At 40.5% G+C, this 23,663-nt stretch overlaps 1 protein-coding gene and 1 long non-coding RNA gene across 2 annotated transcripts in view; one reads left to right on the top strand and one right to left on the bottom strand.

The window, feature by feature from the left end:
• Positions 1-21,793, bottom strand: part of RAP2A (RAP2A, member of RAS oncogene family) — a 53,208-nt gene extending 31,415 nt beyond the window's left edge. Inside the window, 1 exon segment of the mRNA NM_001193832.3 lies at positions 21,318-21,793. Within this exon segment, the coding sequence (NP_001180761.1) occupies positions 21,318-21,631 (314 nt within the window). The 5' untranslated portion in view covers positions 21,632-21,793.
• A 511-nt stretch (positions 21,794-22,304) lies between these two features.
• The window catches only part of LOC114673441 (uncharacterized), a 65,635-nt gene continuing 64,276 nt past the window's right edge, over positions 22,305-23,663 (top strand). Inside the window, exon 1 of the long non-coding RNA XR_013407692.1 lies at positions 22,305-23,358. This is a non-coding gene — a long non-coding RNA (uncharacterized LOC114673441). The remainder of the gene's footprint in view (positions 23,359-23,663) is intronic.

Below are 23,663 nucleotides of genomic sequence, written 5' to 3'. Positions count from 1 at the left end.
AAAACAGAAATGTTATACTATACTAGGTATATAATTCATCTCAATATAGTAAGACAATTGAGCCTAATTTCTAATAAATCACGTGGCAGTATACAGATAAAAGGCTGGGTTTCATTCCTATTTCTGTGATGCTTGGTGAAACTTTATTATTGATATTTTAGGTTCACATGTAAAGAAACACTTTATGTTCATTATCTCTTGAGTTACTACATCATACTCATATTACAAATGAGGAAATTAAAATGCAAGGAAGGAGGGGGCGGAGCAAGATGGCCAAATAGGAACAGCTCCAGTCTCCAACTCCCAGCGTGAGCGACAGAGAAGACAGGTGATTTCTGCATTTTCAACTGAGATACTGGGTTTATCTCACTGGGGAGTGCCTGACAATTGGTGCTGGTCAGCTGCTGCAGCCCGACCAGCGAGAGCTGAAGCAGGGCGAGGCATGCCTCACCTGGGAAGCGCAAGGGGGAAGGGAATCCCTTTTCCTAGCCAGGGGAACTGAGACACACAACACCCGGAAAATCGAGTAACTCCCACCTCAATACTGCGCTCTACCAAGGATCTTAGCAAACGGGCACACCAGGAGACTATATCCCACACCTGGCCGGCAGAGTCCCACGCCAACTGAGCCTCCCTCATTGCTAGCACAGCAGATTGCGATCTCCCAGCAAGGCAGCAGCAAGGCTGGGGGAGGGGCGCCCGCCATTGCTGAGGCTTAAGTAGATAAACAAAGCCACTGGGAAGCTCGAACTGGGTGGAGCTCACAGCAGCTCAAGAAGTCCTGCCTGTCTCTGTAGACTCCACCTCTGGGGACAGGGCACAGCAAAACAACAACAACAAAAACAAACAGCTGAAACCTCTGCAGATGCAAACGACTCTGTCTGACAGCTTTGAAGTGAGCAGTGGATCTCCCAACACGGAGAATGAGATCTGAGAACGGACAGACGACCCGCTCAAGTGGGTCCCTGACCCCTGAGTAGCCTAACTGGGAGACATCCCCCCTCCAGGGGCAGGCTGACACCCAACACCTCACACGGTGGAGTACACCCCTGAGAGGAAGCTTCCATAGCAAGAATCAGAAAGGTACACTCGCTGTTCAGCAATATTCTATCTTCTGCAGCCTCTGCTGCTGATACCCAGGCAAACAGGGTCTAGAGTGGACCTCAAGCAATGTCCAACAGACCTACAGCTGAGGGTCCTGACTGTTAGAAGGAAAACTAACAGGAAGGACACCTACACCAAAACCCCATCAGTATGTCACCATCATCAAAGACCAGAGGCAGATAAAACCACAAAGATGGGGAAAAAGCAGGGCAGAAAAGCTGGAAATTCAAAAAATAAGAGCGCATCTCCCCGGGCAAAGGAACGCAGCTCATCGCCAGCAACGGATCAAAGCTGGACGGAGAATGACTTTGATGAGATGAGAGAAGAAGGCTCCAGTCCATCAAACTTCTCAGAGCTAAAGGAGGAATTACGCACCCAGAGCAAAGAAACTAAAAATCTTGAAAAAAAAGTGGAAGAATTGATAACTACAATAATTAATGCAGAGAAGGCCATAAACGAATGGACAGAGATGAAAACCATGACACGAGAAATACGTGACAAATGCACAAGCTTCAGTAACCGACTCGATCAACTGGAAGAAAAAGTATCAGCAATTGAGGATCAAATGAATGAAATGAAGCGAGAAGAGAAACCTAAAGAAAAAAGAAAAAAAAGAAATGAACAAAGCCTGCAAGAAGTATGGGATTATGTAAAAAGACCAAATCTACGTCGGATTGGGGTGCCTGAAAGTGAGGGGGAAAATGGAACCAAGTTGGAAAACACTCTTCAGGATATCATCCAGGAGAACTTCCCCAACCTAGTAGGGCAGGCCAACATTCAAATTTAGGAAATACAGAGAACGCCACAAAGATACTCCTCGAGAAGAGCAACTCCAAGACACATAATTGCCAGATTCACCAAAGTTGAAATGAAGGAAAAAATCTTAAGGGCAGCCAGAGAGAAAGGTCGGGTTACCCACAAAGGGACGCCCATCAGGCTAACAGCAGATCTCTCGGCAGAAACTCTACAAGCCAGAAGAGAGTGGGGGCCAATATTCAACATTCTTAAAGAAAAGAATTTTAAACCCAGAATTTCATATCCAGCCAAACTAAGTTTCATAAGTGAAGGAGAAATAAAATCCTTTACAGATAAGCACATGCTTAGAGATTTTGTCACCACCAGGCCTGCCTTACAAGAGACCCTGAAGGAAGCACTAAACATGGAAAGGAACAACCGGTACCAGCCATTGCAAAAACATGCCAAAATGTAAAGACCATTTAGGCTAGGAAGAAACTGCATCAACTAACGTGCAAAATAACCAGTTAATATCATAATGGCAGAATCAAGTTCACACATAACAATATTAACCTCAAATGTAAATGGACTAAATGCTCCAATTAAAAGACACAGACTGGCAAACTGGATAAAGAGTCAAGACCCATCAGTCTGCTGTATTCAGGAGACCCATCTCACATGCAGAAACATACATAGACTCAAAATAAAGGGATGGAGGAAGGTCTACCAAGCAAATGGAGAACAAAAAAAAGCAGGGGTTGCAATACTAGTCTGTGATAAAACAGATTTTAAACCATCAAAGATCAAAAGAGACAAAGAAGGCCATTACATAATGGTAAAGGGATCAATTCAACAGGAAGAGCTAACTATCCTAAATATATATGCACCCAATACAGGAGCACCCAGATTCATAAAGCAAGTCCTTAGAGACTTACAAAGAGACTTAGACTCCCATACAATAATAATGGGAGACTTCAACATCCCACTGTCAACATTAGACAGATCAACGAGACAGAAAGTTAACAAGGATATCCAGGAATTGAACTCATCTCTGCAGCAAGCAGACCTAATAGACATCTACAGAACTCTCCACCCCAAATCAACAGAATATACATTCTACTCAGCACCACATCACACTTATTCCAAAATTGACCACATAATTGGAAGTAAAGCACTCCTCAGCAAATGTACAAGAACAGAAATTATAACAAACTGTCTCTCAGACCACAGTGCAATCAAACTAGAACTCAGGACTAAGAAACTCAATCAAAACCGCTCAATTACATGGAAACTGAATAACCTGCTCCTGAATGACTACGGGTACATAATGAAACGAAGGCAGAAATAAAGATGTTCCTTGAAACCAATGAGAACAAAGATACAACATACCAGAATCTCTGGGACACATATAAAGCAGTGTGTAGAGGGAAATTTATAGCACTAAATGCACACAAGAGAAAGCTGGAAAGATCTAAAACTGACACTCTAACATCACAATTAAAAGAACTAGAGAAGCAAGAAGAAACACATTCAAAAGCTAGCAGAAGGCAAGAAATAACTAAGATCAGAGCAGAACTGAAGGAGATAGACACAAAAAACCATCCAAAAAAATCAATGAATCCAGGACTTGGTTTTTTGAAAAGATCAACAAAATTGATAGGCCGCTAGCAAGACTAATAAAGAAGAAAAGAGAGAAGAATCAAATAGACGCAATAAAAAATGATAAAGGAGATATCACCACCGACCCCACAGAAATACAAACTACCATCAGAGAATACTATAAACACCTCTACACAAATAAACTAGAAAATCTAGAAGAAATGGATAATTTCCTGGACACTTACACTCTCCCAAGACTAAACCAGGAAGAAGCTGAATTCCTGAATAGACCAATAGCAGGCTCTGAAATTGAGGCAATAATTAATAGCCTACCAACCAAAAAAAGTCCAGGACCAGATGGATTCACAGCTGAATTCTACCAGAGGTACAAGGGGGAGCTGGTACCATTCCTTCTGAAACTATTCCAATCAATAGAAAAAGAGGGAATCCTCCCTAACTCATTTTATGAGGCCATCATCATCCTGATAACAAAGCCTGGCAGAGACACAACAAAAAAAGAGAATTTTAGACCAATATCCCTGATGAACATCGATGCAAAAATCCTCAATAAAATACTGGCAAACTGGATCCAGCAGCACATCAAAAAGCTTATCCACCATGATCAAGTGGGCTTCATCCCTGGGATGCAAGGCTGGTTCAACATACACAAGTCAATAAATGTAATCCAGCATATAAACAGAACCAAAGACAAAAACCACATGATTATCTCAATAGATGCAGAAAAGGCCTTTGACAAAATTCAACAGCCCTTCATGCTAAAAACGCTCAATAAATTCGGTACTGATGGAACATATCTCAAAATAATAAGAGCTATTTATGACAAACCCACAGCCAATATCATACTGAATGGGCAAAAACTGGAAAAATTCCCTTTGAAAACTGGCACAAGACAGGGATGCCCTCTCTCACCACTCCTATTCAACATAGTGTTGGAAGTTCTGGCTAGGGCAATCAGGCAAGAGAAAGAAATCAAGAGTATTCAGATAGGAAAAGAAGAAGTCAAATTGTCCCTCTTTGCAGATGACATGATTGTATATTTAGAAAACCCCATTGTCTCAGCCCAAAATCTCCTTAAGCTGATAAGCAACTTCAGCAAAGTCTCAGGATACAAAATTAATGTGCAAAAATCACAAGCATTCGTATACACCAGTAACAGACAAACAGAGAGCCAAATCATGAATGAACTTCCATTCACAATTGCTTCAAAGAGAATGAAATACCTAGGAATCCAACTTACAAGGGATGTAAAGGACCTCTTCAAGGAGAACTACAAACCACTGCTCAGTGAAGTAAAAGAGGACACAAACAAATGGAAGAACATACCATGCTCATGGATAGGAAGAATCAATATCGTGAAAATGGCCATACTGCCCAAGGTAATTTGTAGATTCAATGCCATCCCCATCAAGCTACCAATGAGTTTCTTCACAGAATTGGAAAAAACTGCTTTAAAGTTCATATGGAACCAAAAAAGAGCCTGCATTGCCAACACAATCCTAAGCCAAAAGAACAAAGCTGGAGGCATCACGCTACCTGACTTCAAACTATACTACAAGGCTACAGTAACCAAAACAGCATGGTACTGGTACCAAAACAGAGATATAGACCAATGGAACAGAACAGAGTCCTCAGAAATAATACGACACATCTACAGCCATCTGATCTTTGACAAACCTGAGAAAAACAAGAAATGGGGAAAGGATTCCCTATTTAATAAATGGTGCTGGGAAAATTGGCTAGCCATAAGTAGAAAGCTGAAACTGGATCCTTTCCTTACTCCTTATACGAAAATTAATTCAAGATGGATTACAGACTTAAATGTTAGACCTAATAGCATAAAAACCCTAGAAGAAAACCTAGGTAATACCATTCAGGACATAGACATGGGCAAGGACTTCATGTCTCAAACACCAAAAGCAACGGCAACAAAAGCCAAAATTGACAAATGGGATCTCATTAAACTAAAGAGCTTCTGCACAGCAAAAGAAACTTACCATCAGAGTGAACAGGCAACCTACAGAATGGGAGAACATTTTTGCAATCTACTCATCTGACAAAGGGCTAATATTCAGAACCTACAAAGAACTCAAACAAATTTACAAGAAAAAAACAACCCCATCGAAAAGTGGGCAAAGGATATGAACAGACATTTCTCAAAAGAAGACATTCATACAGCCAACAGACACATGAAAAAATGCTCATCATCACTGGCCATCAGAGAAATGCAAATCAAAACCACAATGAGATACCATCTCACACCAGTTAGAATGGCAATCATTAAAAAGTCAGGAAACAACAGGTGCTGGAGAGGATGTGGAGAAATAGGAACACTTTTACACTGTTGGTGGGATTGTATACTAGTTCAACCATTATGGAAAACAGTATGGCGATTCCTCAAGGATCTAGAACTAGATGTACCATATGACCCAGCCATCCCATTACTGGGTATATACCCAAAGGATTATAAATCATGCTGCTATAAAGACACATGCACACGTATGTTTATTGTGGCACTATTCACAATAGCAAAGACTTGGAATCAACCCAAATGTCCATCAGTGGCAGACTGGATTAAGAAAATGTGGCACATATACACCATGAAATACTATGCAGCCATAAAAAAGGATGAGTTTGTGTCCTTTGTAGGGACATGGATGCAGCTGGAAACCATCATTCTCAGCAAACTATCGCAAGAAGAGAAAACCAAACACCGCATGTTCTCACTCATAGGTGGGAACTGAACAATGAGATCACTTGGACTTGGGAAGGGGAACATCACACACCGGGGCCTATCATGGGGAGGGGGGAGGGGGGAGGGATTGCATTGGGAGTTATACCTGATGTAAATGATGAGTTGATGGGTGCTGACGAGTTGATGGGTGCAGCACGCCAACATGGCACAGGTATACATATGTAACAAACCTGCACATTATCCACATGTACCCTAGAACTTAAAGTATAATAATAAAAAAATAATAATAAATAAATAAATAAATAAAATAGCTTTCTAACTCAAAAAAAAAAAAATGCAAGGAATGTCAACTTGCTCCTAATTACATAACTAGTAAGTGCTGGAGCTCAGCTTTAATGAGATTAACATTTGCTGTCTTTATGGATGAGAAGATGAGTATATACAACAAAATACTCTATTCAAGAATTATAATACGTACAGTTATTTATAATGTTCATTGGAAACCTAAAGATGAATTAATTTAGGACCAGGGACAGTGGCTCAGGCCTGAATCCTGGTGCTTTGGGCAGTTGAGGTAGTTGGATCACTTGAGGTCAAGAGTTTGAGACCAGCCTGTGCAAAATAACAAGATTCCATCTCTACAAAAAAGTTTTAAAGAATTACTTGGATGCGGTGGTGCCTGCCCTGTAGTCCTAGCTATTCAGGTGGCTGAGGCAGAAGGGTTGCTTAAGCCCAGGAGTCAGAGGCTACAGCAAGTTATGATGGCGCCACTGCACTCCAGCCTGGGCAACAGAACAAGACCCTGTCTCTCAAAATACTCTAAGATTTCATATACAGAGAGAGCTGTAAAGATACTTAGTAAAGAAAATACTAATATGCACTGAATTATTAATATAATATAGGATTTCCACATTTGAATTATTAATTTTTAAGGGGCAGGAAAGCATGAAAACACTCCTAAATGTTTTAAATAAAGGTTTTTCAGTGTTTCTCTTGGGTAACTTTACTAAGTGGTTTTAAGGTATTTATAGTTTTACTGTTTTACAGGGAGAGGTGGATCAGTGTTAACCTGGATAGATGCAGCAGACCTCTATTTTGAGTTTTCTGAACCTCCTCAGCAACTGTTCTAGAAATGGGTAATCCTGCACTCATGTATTCAAGTCTGAATACTACCACAACCTCCCTTTCTCTAAGTTTTCACAAGGCAAGAGTTATCTTGCATTACTAGAATGAACAAAATTACATGAGAAATACATCCTCACATTTCTAATATGCACAACAGAGATAAATGCTTTCTCAAAAGATATGCTGTATCTTTTTGTTCAGTGACTAAATGCTATCTTTCTCTGAATTACAGGTAGTATTTACTAACTCACATTGGGAAGTACTTCATTTTCATAATCTTACATAGCATTGTTGGAAACCAGAAAAGCAGGAGAGAGAAGATGAAATATTAAACAGATAGTTCCATTTAGTTTTCTTAGGGTAAAATGTCCTAGGATAGCAGTTTCCAAACTATGTGTGATAAAATCAATTTGGTGTGTCATGAAGTGCACTTAAAAACAATGAAATAAAAATAGAAAAAAATAAATAGAAAAGGTAATATAAGCAACAGAATAAGTTTACTGTTTCATGAAATGTTGATTTCAGCTAGATGTGTGCACTAAGTCACAATATAAGATGTATTTCTTACTGAGGGCCCTGGTTAAGAAAATGTGAAATCCCCTGCTGAGTGGATCTACAGAAATAGTGAGATAGTTATTAATTTTTTCCAATATTTGGCTTTTTGACAGATACTAACAATTTAAAAACAAAAAGTATAAGTCATCTTATTTCTCCCTAAATATAAATTTTGGTGTGTTTTAAAATCTTAAACATATTAGAGAAATCAAAAACAAAAACAAAAACAAATCCCCATCTATCCAATTATGCCAGTGAAAACATTTCAGCATTACAGTTAAGAATCTATCATTTAAAAGTGTACTTTACTAGCTCCAATCTATCTTAAATAGCTCATTCAGATACATTTCAGTGAGGTGTGATTAGAAGTACATTTCCAACTTTAAGTAACTAAGTGCATTAAACTTCCAAAAATTCCCAGTATTGACTGGTTATTAGACCTCCCAAACCATAACTTCAATATAATACACTGTTGACATATGATTCAGATACCCAATAACCTTATTCAGATTTACATGCTTTAAAAAAACATATTTCATAGCAATGACCCTCAATTTAACTGAAATTTATTAAAAATAAGGCGTTTGATTTTACTGGAGTTTTCTTACAATGAGGAAAAAAAGGTGAAAGAGTTGGTCTATAAGGTCCAATATTTCCAAAGAGGTTTCAATCGTTTAAAAGTACAAAGCTAAATCTACTTAGTATTTAATACATACCATGACAAAATCTTAGATTATGTATTAGAATCTTCAAATATTGTTTTTAGCTATTTTGATTACTTTAAATTTTATTAATATATTTATGCTTTACTTAACATACTTGACTGAAATGCAGATGTCCACAATTACAGCATTAGCATTATTGATACTACTCTACTAAAAGGCTGAGTTTGATCTGATAAAGCAGAAAGGCATGTTTAAGAAATTAAACTTTTCTCTGTCAGGCTGAGAATAATTTTTAATGAAATGAACCACAACTGTCAAAGTAACAAATGAAATGGCAATATATAATATATAGCGTATTTCTGTACACCATTAAAATTTCAAGATAAATTTCCTAAACACAATGTCTATACATTTCCTTTAGTAACTATTCAGTCTCCATCAGTTTTACTTTGTTTGAAAGTCTACTCGTATTCAAACTCTTATTACTCCAAAAAAATTGACTACTTAAAACTCTTTTTACACCATAGGCCTGAAAAATATAAGTATGTAAAAAAACAGTAGGTAAGAACAGATGGAGAGAAACAGAAAACAGGGAAAAATCAAAACAGAAGCAAAGAAAACCCTGGAGTAAGGCATACATCCTTCCCTAGGCACTAAGGTTCTAAAGACAATGATTAAAAGAGAACTGAAAAGAAAAAATATCCCTGAAAAAAAATTCCCTGAAGTATAGCGTGCTTGGTTTTATGTAAAGATCCTTGCTTAAAAATATGTACACATACATGCATAATACACCTTATTGTGCCATATATAATTTCCCAGAAGTTCACATACAGAAATTAAATCACTCAAGTGTATTGCTACTGCAACGTTAGCAAATAAATAATTCCAACTTTGTTGGCTCTTCCTGTTGGTTGTGAAATCCAGTCATTTTTCTTAGTTCCTCTACCTCTTCCTTAATGTTTAATAATTATTTAAATTATTTTTGCCCTCTCTCCATTAAAAAATAAATATTAGTATAATTATTCCTCTCATACATTTTATTGATATAATTATCAAATCTTAACTAGACAAAATTGTGGGTTACAGGCTGCTGATTCTTTAAGGTTCATATTAAACTTGACCCCTTCCCTCATCACCCCGGCCAGACAAAAGTGCTCTCACAGAATGTTAGAGCAGAAGAACATCATCTCCTCCAACTCCAAATTGAGCTTTAAAAATTACAATCCTGGGATGGCAAAAAGAAAACTATATACTGTAACCTGTAATTTTACAATGCAGCCAAAACAAAAGTTTCCTTTTCAGGAAAAACTCCTGGGCCATAAAAAGTGATTCACTGTACAAAGTTCAGTTATGCAAGATGAGTAAGTCCCAGAGCTCTGTACAGTAATAGTACTTCCAGTTAACAATACTATATTGTATAAACATTTGCTAAGAAGATAGAACTTAGGTCAAGTGTTCTTACTACAAAAAAAAAAAAAAAAAAAAAAAAACGAATGAATGAGTGAATGGATAAATAAAGCAGGGGGAAACTTTTGGAGGTGATGGATAGTTTCACAGTATTGATTGTGGTGATGTCACAGGTGTATGCTTATCTCTAAACTCACTGAGTTGGATACATTAAATATATCTGGCTTTTTGAATGCCAATCGTACCTCAATAAAGTGGTTTTTAAAAAAAAGCAAAAAAAGGGGGGGCAGAGCAAGATGGCCAAATAGAAACAGCTCCAGTCTCCAACTCCCAGCGCGAGCGACACAGAAGACCGGTGATTTCTGCATTTTCAACTGAGCCTCTGCTGCTGACACCCAGGCAAACAGGGTCTGGAGTGGACCTCAAGCAATCTCCAACAGACCTACAGCTGAGGGTCCTGACTGTTAGAAGGAAAACTATCAAACAGGAAGGACACCTACACCAAAACCCCATCAGTACGTCACCATCATCATCAAAGACCAGAGGAAGATAAAACCACAAAGATGGGGAAAAAGCAGGGCAGAAAAGCTGGAAATTCAAAAAATAAGAGCGCATCTCCCCCGGCAAAGGAGCGCGGCTCATCGCCAAAAACAGATCAAAGCTTGACGGAGAATGACTTTGATGAGATGAGAGAAGAAGGCTTCAGTCCATCAAACTTCTCAGAGCTAAAGGAGGAATTACGTACCCAGAGCAAAGAAACTAAAAATCTTGGAAAAAAAGTGGAAGAATTGATGGCTAGAGTAATTAATGCAGAGAAGGTCATAAACGAAATGAAAGAGATGAAAACCATGACATGAGAAATACGTGACAAATGCACAAGCTTCAGTAACCGACTCGATCAACTGGAAGAAAGAGTATCAGCGATTGAGGATCAAATGAATGAAATGAAGCCAGAAGAGAAACCAAAAGAAAAAAGACAAAAAAGAAATGAACAAAGCCTGCAAGAAGTATGGGATTATGTAAAAAGACCAAATCTACGTCGGATTGGGGTGCCTGAAAGTGAGGGGGAAAATGGAACCAAGTTGGAAAACACTCTTCAGGATATCATCCAGGAGAACTTCCCCAACCTAGTAGGGCAGGCCAACATTCAAATTTAGGAAATACAGAGAACGCCACAAAGATACTCCTCGAGAAGAGCAACTCCAAGACACATAATTGCCAGATTCACCAAAGTTGAAATGAAGGAAAAAATCTTAAGGGCAGCCAGAGAGAAAGGTCGGGTTACCCACAAAGGGACGCCCATCAGGCTAACAGCAGATCTCTCGGCAGAAACTCTACAAGCCAGAAGAGAGTGGGGGCCAATATTCAACATTCTTAAAGAAAAGAATTTTAAACCCAGAATTTCATATCCAGCCAAACTAAGTTTCATAAGTGAAGGAGAAATAAAATCCTTTACAGATAAGCACATGCTTAGAGATTCTGTCACCACCAGGCCTGCCTTACAAGAGACCCTGAAGGAAGCACTAAACATGGAAAGGAACAACCGGTACCAGCCATTGCAAAAACATGCCAAAATGTAAAGACCATTTAGGCTAGGAAGAAACTGCATCAACTAACGTGCAAAATAACCAGTTAATATCATAATGGCAGAATCAAGTTCACACATAACAATATTAACCTCAAATGTAAATGGACTAAATGCTCCAATTAAAAGACACAGACTGGCAAACTGGATAAAGAGTCAAGACCCATCAGTCTGCTGTATTCAGGAGACCCATCTCACACGCAGAGACATACATAGGCTCAAAATAAAGGGATGGAGGAAGATTTACCAAGCAAATGGAGAACAAAAAAAAGCAGGGGTTGCAATACTAGTCTGTGATAAAACAGACTTTAAACCATCAAAGATCAAAAGAGACAAAGAAGGCCATTACATAATGGTAAAGGGATCAATTCAACAGGAAGAGCTAACTATCCTAAATATATATGCACCCAATACAGGAGCACCCAGATTCATAAAGCAAGTCCTTAGAGACTTACAAAGAGACTTAGACTCCCATACAATAATAATGGGAGACTTCAACATCCCACTGTCAACATTAGACAGATCAACGAGACAGAAAGTTAACAAGGATATCCAGGAATTGAACTCATCTCTGCAGCAAGCAGACCTAATAGACATCTACAGAACTCTCCACCCCAAATCAACAGAATATACATTCTACTCAGCACCACATCACACTTATTCCAAAATTGACCACATAATTGGAAGTAAAGCACTCCTCAGCAAATGTACAAGAACAGAAATTATAACAAACTGTCTCTCAGACCACAGTGCAATCAAACTAGAACTCAGGACTAAGAAACTCAATCAAAACCGCTCAACTACATGGAAACTGAATAACCTGCTCCTGAATGACTACTGGGTACATAACGAAATGAAGGCAGAAATAAAGATGTTCTTTGAAACCAATGAGAACAAAGATACAACATACCAGAATCTCTGGGACACATTTACAGCAGTGTGTAGAGAGAAATTTATAGCACTAAATGCCCATAAGAGAAAGCAGGAAAGATCTAAAAATGACACTCTAACATGACAATTAAAAGAACTAGAGAAGCAAGAGCAAACGCATTCAAAAGCTAGCAGAAGGCAAGAAATAACTAAGATCAGAGCAGAACTGAAGGAGATAGAGACACAAAAAACCCTCCAAAAAATCAATGAATCCAGGACTTGGTTTTTTGAAAAGATCAACAAAATTGATAGGCCGCTAGCAAGACTAATAAAGAAGAAAAGAGAGAAGAATCAAATAGACGCAATAAAAAATGATAAAGGAGATATCACCACCGACCCCACAGAAATACAAACTACCATCAGAGAATACTATAAACACCTCTACACAAATAAACTAGAAAATCTAGAAGAAATGGATAATTTCCTGGACACTTACACTCTTCCAAGACTAAACCAGGAAGAAGTTGAATCCCTGAATAGACCAAGAGCAGGCTCTGAAATTGAGGCAATAATTAATAGCCTACCAACCAAAAAAAGTCCAGGACCAGATGGATTCACAGCTGAATTCTACCAGAGGTACAAGGAGGAGCTGGTACCATTCCTGCTGAAACTATTCCAATCAATAGAAAAAGAGGGAATCCTCCCTAACTCATTTTATAGGCCCAACATCATCCTGATAACAAAGCCTGGCAGAGACACAACAAAAAAAGAGAATTTTAGACCAATATCCCTGATGAACATCGATGCAAAAATCCTCAATAAAATACTGGCAAACTGGATCCAGCAGCACATCAAAAAGCTTATCCACCATGATCAAGTGGGCTTCATCCCTGGGATGCAAGGCTGGTTCAACATACGCAAGTCAATAAACGTAATCCAGCATATAAACAGAACCAAAGACAAAAACCACATGATTATCTCAATAGATGCAGAAAAGGCCTTTGACAAAATTCAACAGCCCTTCATGCTAAAAACGCTCAATAAATTCGGTACTGATGGAACGTACCTCAAAATAATAAGAGCTATTTATGACAAACCCACAGCCAATATCATACTGAATGGGCAAAAACTGGAAAAATTCCCTTTGAAAACTGGCACAAGACAGGGATGCCCTCTCTCACCACTCCTATTCAACATAGTGTTGGAAGTTCTGGCTAGGGCAATCAGGCAAGAGAAAGAAATCAAGGGTATTCAGTTAGGTAAAGAAGAAGTCAAATTGTCCCTCTTTGCAGATGACATGATTGTATATTTAGAAAACCCCATTGTCTCAACCCAAAATCTCCTTAAGCTGATAAGCAACTTCAGCAAAGTCTCAGGATACAAAATTAATGTGCAAAAATCACAAGCATTCGTATACACCAGTAACAGACAAACAGAGAGCCAAATCATGAATGAACTTCCATTCACAATTGCTTCAAAGAGAATCAAATACCTAGGAATACAACTTACAAGGGATGTAAAAGACCTCTACAAGGAGAACTACAAACCACTGCTCAGTGAAGTAAAAGAGGACACAAACAAATGGAAGAACATACCATGCTCATGGATAGGAAGAATCAATATCGTGAAAATGGCCATACTGCCCAAGGTAATTTATAGATTCAATGCCATCCCCATCAAGCTACCAATGAGTTTCTTCACAGAATTGGAAAAAACTGCTTTAAAGTTCATATGGAACCAAAAAAGAGCCCGCATCTCCAAGACAATCCTAAGTCAAAAGAACAAAGCTGGAGGCATCACGCTACCTGACTTCAAACTATACTACAAGGCTACAGTAACCAAAACAGCATGGTACTGGTACCAAAACAGAGATATAGACCAATGGAACAGAACAGAGTCCTCAGAAATAATACGACACATCTACAGCCATCTGATCTTTGACAAACCTGAGAAAAACAAGAAATGGGGAAAGGATTCCCTATTTAATAAATGGTGCTGGGAAAATTGGCTAGCCATAAGTAGAAAGCTGAAACTGGATCCTTTCCTTACTCCTTATTTAATTCAAGATGGATTCGAGACTTAAATGTTAGACCTAATACCATAAAAACCCTAGAAGAAAACCTAGGTAGTACCATTCAGGACATAGGCATGGGCAAAGACTTCATGTCTAAAACACCAAAAGCAATGGCAGCAAAAGCCAAAATTGACAAATGGGATCTCATTAAACTAAAGAGCTTCTGCACAGCAAAAGAAACTACCATCAGAGTGAACAGGCAACCTACAGAATGGGAGAAAATTTTTGCAATCTACTCATCTGACAAAGGGCTAATATCCAGAACCTACAAAGAACTCAAACAAATTTACAAGAAAAAAAGAAACAACCCCATCGAAAAGTGGGCAAAGGATATGAACAGACATTTCTCAAAAGAAGACATTCATACAGCCAACAGACACATGAAAAAATGCTCATCATCACTGGCCATCAGAGAAATGCAAATCAAAACCACAATGAGATACCATCTCACACCAGTTAGAATGGCGATCATTAAAAAGTCAGGAAACAACAGACGCTGGAGAGGACGCTTGAGGTGATTGCTCAAGAATCTAGAAGTAGATGTACCATATGACCCAGCCATCCCATTACTGGGTATATACCCAAAGGATTATAAATCATGCTGCTATAAAGACACATGCACACGTATGTTTATTGTGGCACTATTCACAATAGCAAAGACTTGGAATCAACCCAAATGTCCATCAGTGACAGACTGGATTAAGAAAATGTGGCACATATACACCATGGAATACTATGCAGCCATAAAAAAGGATGAGTTTGTGTCCTTTGTAGGGACATGGATGCAGCTGGAAACCATCATTCTTAGCAAACTATCACAAGAACAGAAAACCAAACACCGCATGTTCTCACTCATAGGTGGGAACTGAACAATGAGATCACTTGGACTCGGGAAGGGGAACATCACACACCGGGGCCTATCATGGGGAGGGGGGAGGGGGGAGGGATTGCATTGGGAGTTATACCTGATGTAAATGACGAGTTGATGAGTGCTGACGAGTTGATGGGTGCAGCACAGCAACATGGCACAAGTATACATAAGTAACAAACCTGCACGTTATGCACATGTACCCTATAACTTAAAGTATAATAAAAAAAATAAATAAATAAAAATAAAAATAAAAAAAAAGGAAGAAAGATCATGAAAAACACTGAGCTCTTTGAGTCATTTTCAAAACAAATTTCAATTTTTGACCATTTAAATCCCTCTCATGAAAGATGAAGTGAGCACTCATAACTATTTCCCTCCTCTCATCTTGACTTACTAGCTATATTGTTTGTTTCATATTGTCAGTGTTTTTCACTGTGATATTCTGTTTGGCAGCCATAATTCTCACAATTCTTTTATCTTAGTTTTGTATTTAAGCGGATACAGGTTTCACCATCACTCCTTATCTTCATACCCAAATTCTTTGTTTGGATTTATGTCTGACTTTCAGGATTTAGTCATCAATTCTTTATAATATACATTTATTAATTATTAAAAATTTTTCTTACTAATTCACCAGTACCAAAACAAAACAAAAAAGTGACCCATAGCTATTAGGCTCTGTACCTGGGAGGTCCAGCTTTGAATTAAGTTTTGGTGTTGGGGAAGCAGGTATTTGTGGAGGAAAAAATGGTAGCAGAGCTCCAGAAGTTTCACTTAGTTGGGACAAACATCTTTTGATGTATACTCTTGTTTCAGCTTTCCAGCACCAAACTGTCATGGGCCAAAGATCTATGTGTAACAATTGGCAATGTGCTTCTATTTTAGATTAGGCTTTAATAGCTACATACTGTAAGGGGGACAGTGTAAACAATCAGCCAGCTCACTTGAAAGTGACCACTTAAGTGATACAGAAAATTAATAACGATCAAAAAAAACAACAACTTATTCACCTTGGGTACTGCACATCAACTATCTTTTTACCAATCTTAAAACACCCCACGCCTTCCCTCCTACTGCAATATAGGAAGTCTCCACTGTGTATCTTACAACTCTCGAGTTCTATCCTTGGCTATATTCATTCATTTCTCATTTCTATTCTTAGCCATATCCATTCATTTCTGTCTCTATACTCTACCCAGTAAGTTTCATCTACTCTCCCAATCTGAACTATGCAGATGATCCTGAGTCTTCATATTCATACATAACCTGACCTTTCGGGCTTTATTCAGATGTTCTAATTACTTATTAGGCTGGCTATCTGGATAATTACCATCGCCAAAACTGAAAATAATCTCCCCCAGCTATTCCTCCATAATCCTATTCATTCATTTTAAAATGTCAAGGTTACGTCTGACCTTTTCCACTTCCTCTGAGTGTGATTAATTCATTCTTTGTAACATTCCTTGCATCCTTTCTCTCCTGTTACTACAGCCACCATGCTAATTCAGGATCTTCACACTTCATATAGAAACTGGATTATCACAACATTTATGACTATTCTTCCTGTTATGAAACAGAGTAGTCTATTACCACTAAGTCATCTACCATATCACTACATATTACTATACCTATGACAATTGTGATTATGGTCCTTGACTACACGATCAACTCCAAAGTCTTTAACCTTCAGTAATTTAGCTTTGAAATTTTTCACCTTGCCTCCCCTCACACTTCTATATAAATTCCCCGTTTGGCCAATCTGCTCTATTTAACATCCAAAAAACATATTCTATGCATTTCCTGTGCCATTTCCTCCATCTGGAATACATCATGTTTCTGATTCTTTGAGGTTCATATTAAAAACTGCCCCAACTAGAAGTGTTCTCACAGAAAGTTCCAGCTGAAGGAAGATCACCTCCATCTGCAAAAAGAACTTTAAAAGATCATCTCCTCCGTCTATGAAATCAAAATGTTTAGGGAAACTGAGGCCAAAGGACAACACAAATACTTTTCTTTCTGAACATTCATTTTTCCAACATTTTTTCTTGTTTCCTATGTGCTAGTGGGAGCTGTGCTAGTTACACAGGCTTAGAGTTTTGTGAGAAAGGCTGACTACCCATAAATTATCACACAAATAATTAAATTTGGATGAGTGCTTCAAAGAAAAGGGGAAGGGCAGAGTATGTGTAATTGAGGGAAGAGGTGAGGCATAAAATTTAGTAAGGGAAGACAGGAAAGGGGTTACTTTGGTTTAAGAGCATATCTTCCCTCAGTGGGGAGAAATCTTTTAACTCATCTATGCCTAGTGTTCCATTATTGGAATGCTAAGCTTGTGGGAGTTATTTATATCCTGCTGCTCAAGGTCATTGCCAAGGTCTGATTTTTCACAAAAAAAAAATTGCAACCTCTGGTATAAATGGGTTAAGCAGGGGTGAGGGTGAAAGATGGAGTAGGAATTAACTCTGGGAAAAGGTAGATTTCTACAGGCCAAAGGAGAGCCCAGAGAAAGGCACTTTCAAGGATTTAAGGTCTGGGTGCTAGAGTAAAAGGACGGTTTCAAGAGATGCACAGGCAGGGAGGGATAAGAGCAAGCTGGGCTGTGAAAGGTCATGTTGAAGATTTCTGGACTTTTTCCTAACAGCAAACAGGCCTTGTATATCACGTTCCAAGAACCTCACGTCAGGACCATGGCTGATCCTGGCATGGGTAATAATGAGAAAAGCAATTACAAAATCAGAAAAAATTCTAGTTTTATTTCAACTGAAAAACATTTCCTATATCCCTATTACTTTTCTTTGTGTGTGTAATGTCACCCAAAATCAAGTTAAGAAAAGAAAGCATATGAATTTACAAATACAGCCATTTTCAGTTGGTCCACTTGGCTTTGATAAGAGGTCGTGTATGTATATGGAGGTATGTACACTTATAGACACTTAAGGGAGTTTTTATATTTCTTAAAAGTGAAATATTTCAAGTAATAGAAATCCTTGAAAATGACTGCTATTATTTGAAATGAAAATGAAAAATGAAAAGCTCCATTCGTCGTTTGGCTATGCATTAGTGCTGTGCATTATTGCTACACTGTACTTGAAGTTAAATGTTCATTCTCATGCCCTTTTCCATCAGATCCTTCATAAGAGAAAATATTTAAAGAGAATACCAACACAGTTCTTCCAAGGATTATTTTAACCTCATTGCTTTTTAGTCTCATCTTGCCTATACTAAATAATGAATTCCAAAATGCAATTACAAATTTATTTCTTCTAAAATTACATTTATATCAAGGGTAAAATTTAAGGAAGATAAATGACAAAGTTATTAAAGTAAGAATGACAGCTAGAATTTTTTGAGCAACTTCTGTGTACTAGGTATTGTTTTGGGTATCTTAAAATACATTATCTCATTTAATTCTTACAAGGACTCTTGAAGGTGCATATTAATCTCTATTTCACAGATAAGGAAACTGAAGTTTAGAGAAATAAGCAAGCATTTCCCCAAATCATATACACCTTAGACCTCTGTTGTCCAATATGGCAGCCTGTGGCCACATGTGGCTACTGAGCACTTGAAATGTGACTTGTTTGAATTGAGATGTGCTACGTCAAACACATACCAAACTTCAAGGGCACAGTATAAAAAAGTAAAGTATCCTATCAATAATTTTTGAATATTGACATGTCGAAATGATTCTATTTTAAATATGGTGGGTTAAATAAAATACATTATTAAAATTAATTCCACATATTTATGTTATTTAAAAAAAATCAGCTACTAGGAATGTTAAAATTACATATGTGGCTCACGTTATATCTCTATTGAAAAGTGCTGACCTAGACCTAAAGCTGAATACTGAATTTGACAGTAGATATCAAATACTGAGAGGCCACCTGCATTCACACGTCCTCTCCATCAATGATGGGAAGCCAGATGCTGGGATTACGATGAGGTGTAAAATACCTTACTACTACCGTATTACAAAGACACATAAGTGAGGGTCCAAGAGGTTCTTACGTATACAATGGTTGAATTCTGGTGAAAGAATTTATGAACTCTACTTCAGCTGATCAATGATCTTTTTATATCAAGAACTGAGACTAGTGAGTAAAATGATATCTGGGCATGCAGAATTTTACTCTTTTTTTCCTCTGGGCCATAAGGAAAATAAATACATTGCTCCAATATACTGAGTTTAGACTAACCTATTATTATAACTGAGAAAAGTAATCTGCACTAAATTACAAGAAACTACAAAATTATGTGGACCATATTATCCAAAAATATTTTGCCATATTTGTTCCCTAGGCTTCAAGAAGTTAGCCATGGGTATGTGGCTTTATCATTGTATATCTGCATCTTCATATCTTTATGCCTGCATATCTAAATGTGAAGGGTGAGGAAGTTGGGACATTTAGATTATTTTTTGACGTATGCATTTGGCCTAACATTAACATGTGGCGATGTATCAGACTACCCTGCAGTTGGTTTGGTTTGGTTTGTTTCTTTCTAATTGTGTGGTATTGGGGGAGGGGGTAATAAGGATTTAAGTCACTTAAATGTAGCCCCTTAAATGCCATCCTCATACTAAGCTTAACTTTAGGAAAATGATACTGGAGAAGTAAAAAGCTATCAAATTCGCAAATCTTAGCAGCAGAGACCACGCAAGTATCTGCTTTATTCTAGTTTGGAATTTAACACAAGGATGAATAACATGCACAATTTTAGTTCAGCTATTAAAGTGCATACTCAAGTAGTTAAGGGGGGGGGGTGGAGCAATGGAGAGAGAGCCTTCTCTTTGATCTCACAGGTTGCATTAAAAACCCACTACTCGTAATGAGTTTTTGAGCATCCCCTGGGCACACATAACTTGGTCCTTGCTCTTTCAAAATGAGTGGACTCAAACTGACGTACAATGTGATTATGTCTACAGTGCACTTACAACCATCTTTCAATAAAGGTCTTCAGATTTAGGCTCTAAGTAGAATAAGGCAAGAAAAAAAGGACACTAAAATTATCAGCAGGCTTTAACTAACAACAACTGGATAAAACGGTAATATGTAATTAAATGATAATTAGAAAAATCTGCCAAAACTTTGCACTAAGATATTATCACATTTCTAATGCTTGAAATTACATGGAAAAATATACTCAGTGAATTTAAGAGAAAACAAACATTTTAAATCATTTAAGTAATCAGCCATATTTCCAAAATGTATACTTTAGAAAACAATTTATATATATATAAAGGCTTATTAACGTTAACTTTAAATTAGCTAATACTTGAGTCACACTTTTGAAGAAGCTTCTGTTTTGTTTCCAGGAACTTTTTTTTTTTTTTTGAAGCGGTTAAGGCGGCTATATTAAAAACAAAAACAAAAAACAGCTAAGCTGCATTCTTTTCCTCTTGTGAATGGCTTATTTGCACTCCTCTATGTTAATATTCTCGAAACCCCATTTAGCTTACGATGTCTTCAAAAAATTTGATAATCTGTCTTTAAAGTTTTGCTCTAAATTAGAGACTTAATTTTTGTAAAACGCCTTGGAACCATAAACCTTTAACGAGATGAGAAAGGTCTCTTTCCTCTGGACTTGACTTTACTGTATAGGTGTGTGAGCGATTTTTGCTGTCAAACATTGCCAAGGCAGACTGTTGTTGTTCAGTCTGCAAATGTCTCAACTATACCTGCACAGTTCCTCTCTTCCCAACACAAACCCATCCACTCCCTTCCCCTCTGCAAGTTTTAAACTTTGTTTCCTTGGGGGCTCTGTACAAGCAATGCTAACAACGGCCAAGAGACAAAGAGCTGTTCTGTGGGCTAACAGGATGCCAAATTTTAGTTGTGAAACAAAGCATTCGAATTTGAGATTGAGGAGGAGGAGCAGAATGACAATAGTAAAGCCTCCAGCTCGGAGCCACCCCCCAGACAGCCCCCTCCCCAGAGCCCCGCGCGGGGAGTTCTGGCCCCGGGACGGTGACTCCGGGGTGCAGCCGCCAAGCCCCCTGCGCCCTCGCTCACCGCTTCACGCGGATGATCTGGTCCCGCATGGGCTTGATGTCCTGGAAGCTCTGCTGGTTGACGAGGCTGTAGACGAGGATGAAGCCCTGGCCGTTCTTGATGTACAGGTCCCGCATGGACGCGAACTGCTCGGTGCCCGCCGTGTCCAGGATTTCCAGCACCGACGGCGACGAATCCACCTCGATCTCCTTGCGGTAGAAGTCCTCGATGGTGGGGTCGTATTTCTCGATGAAGGTACCGGTCACGAACTGCACGGTCAGGGCGGATTTGCCTACCCCGCCCGAGCCCAGCACCACCACTTTGTACTCGCGCATCGTCCCTCCGCGGCCGCCGCCGCCGCCGCCGCCCGCGACATAGACCTACGCCGGCCGCGCTGCGCCCCCAGCCCCGGCCCCGGCGGCCCGCCCAGCCGCCTCCCGCGGCCGCCCCCACCTCACAGCCGCGGCGGCCCCCTGGGCGCCGGCGGCGGCGGCGGCAGCTGAGGGAGCAGCGGCCCTAGGCATGGGCCGAGCCGGGCGGCGATGCGGCCCCGTGGGCACCGGGTGGGACTGAGGGCGAGCAGGGAGACAGAGCGTGAGCCGCCGGAGCCGCCCGAGCCGCCCGAGCCGCGGGCCCGCAGTGCCGCCCGCCCCGCCCCTCGCGCCTCCACGCCCAGATCCCCGCCCGCCGCCGCCGCCGCCGCTACCCCCAGCGCTGGAGCGCGCGCCCGAGCCCCAGCCGCAGCGCGGCCAGGGGCGGGGCCCGGCGGCCGGGGCGGAGCCCGCGGCACAGCCTCGCCCCCGTCCCCGTCGCCTAGGCGACCGGCCGCGGGCGCTCCCGAGAGGCTCTGCGCGGCTCCGAAGCTTCTGCCGTCGCGGAGATAAACAAGCACCGCGACTGCCCAGCAGCGCCGAACCCTGCGCGCCCAGTCAGACCCCAGGGCCTACGTACCGAGCATGCGCAGTTCCCGCCCGAGCTGGGAGCAGTCAACCTGAGACTCCCACGTTCAGAATTCGGCGGAGATGCGATGGTAGAGGGGCCAGAGCTACCTCCAAGCTTTACCCTGAGGCGAGGAGTGAAGGGGAGAGATGCCCAAGGCCCAAGAGGGACCGCGAGGGCCTTTGCCCGATGCCACCCAGTCTGTCAGCACTTCTAGAGCTTTGGTTTTATCTTGTATTAGCATGTGTAGCTTTAAGGGGACGGGCACCTACAGGCTTCTGCCTGAAGTTGTGTAAACGCAACAAAACGAAGCTTTCGAGTGTTAGGACATTGATAGGAGGGTGACAGCCCCCTCCGGCAGCGCGCCACAGGGTCGAGCCAGAGGCGGCCACACACCACGGAAGTTGGGTCCAAGCCTGCTGACGTCGCCAGGGTCCCGCCCACCAATCCTCTGGATCCGCCCACATTTCTTCTAGATCCGCCCCTTTCAGTGCCGAACTGCAGTCGAGCTCTGTCCACGCCCTGTCAGCCACTGGTGAATTGAAAACCTGGAGAGCGGAACCCCGACCGGCAGCCGGAAGGCCCCGGGACACCTCATAGCAACAGCCGGCTAGGGGCATCTAGTGGGAAGCTGGGATTCATTCTAGCCAACCACGTCATGTCTCTGCACCCCATGGTACCATTCACTACCAATAAGAGAGCCTCCCCATACCACGTGACTTTCCTCTTTCAACCAATCGGGAAAAAAATCTGTCGCGGGATCCGCAAGCACACCCCCCAGTGCCTCGCCAGGCGGGGCGGTTCGCGCACGCTTTGCCAACCAATCGTAGGTGAGCTGGCGTGTGACGGAAGTTTCGACCAAGCCAACCAGAGCTCGCGAGCCCCTTGCCACAGAGGCTGGCGGGATGGAGATAGGGCCCGGCTGCGGGCGTTTGGGAGGGGCAGAGATTGAGGAGCCAGTTGCTGTGCTCTGTTCTGGCAAAAGAACAAGATGGGTTGCAAGCCAGAATGATGAATTCCACTTTTAACGTCGTCTCCGTGGCATTCTGCCTAAATGATGGGCATGGAAATGGTGCTGAGGGATGTGGGCTGAATCGAGAACACAGGGACTTTTGTCTTCAGGGTGAGAAATGTTCCGGTCCTTAAGGAGATATCGTGCAGCAATTGCATGGGTCTTCCAGGCGTTCCTCCCAGAACATTATTTTTTCTTTCACTATTAAGTTTTAAAACTTAGCGTTCTGTCGCTAGCATTACATCTTAGTTACACACCCTCTCCCACCCATAACGTCAAATTTAGGAGACGTTACATCCTCAAACATTCCTGCATTATTTTTTGCAGTTACCGGTTACTCGGTTTACTTTCTTTAAACTAGGTCCTTCTCAAACTAGTCTCATCCGTTCGTTACTGTCGCACATTTCCTGCGAATA

This window comes from Macaca mulatta, chromosome 17, assembly GCF_049350105.2.
Source record: "Macaca mulatta isolate MMU2019108-1 chromosome 17, T2T-MMU8v2.0, whole genome shotgun sequence".
NCBI classification, from domain to species: domain Eukaryota; kingdom Metazoa; phylum Chordata; class Mammalia; order Primates; family Cercopithecidae; genus Macaca; species Macaca mulatta.
This window is presented reverse-complemented; position numbering and strand designations above follow the sequence as displayed.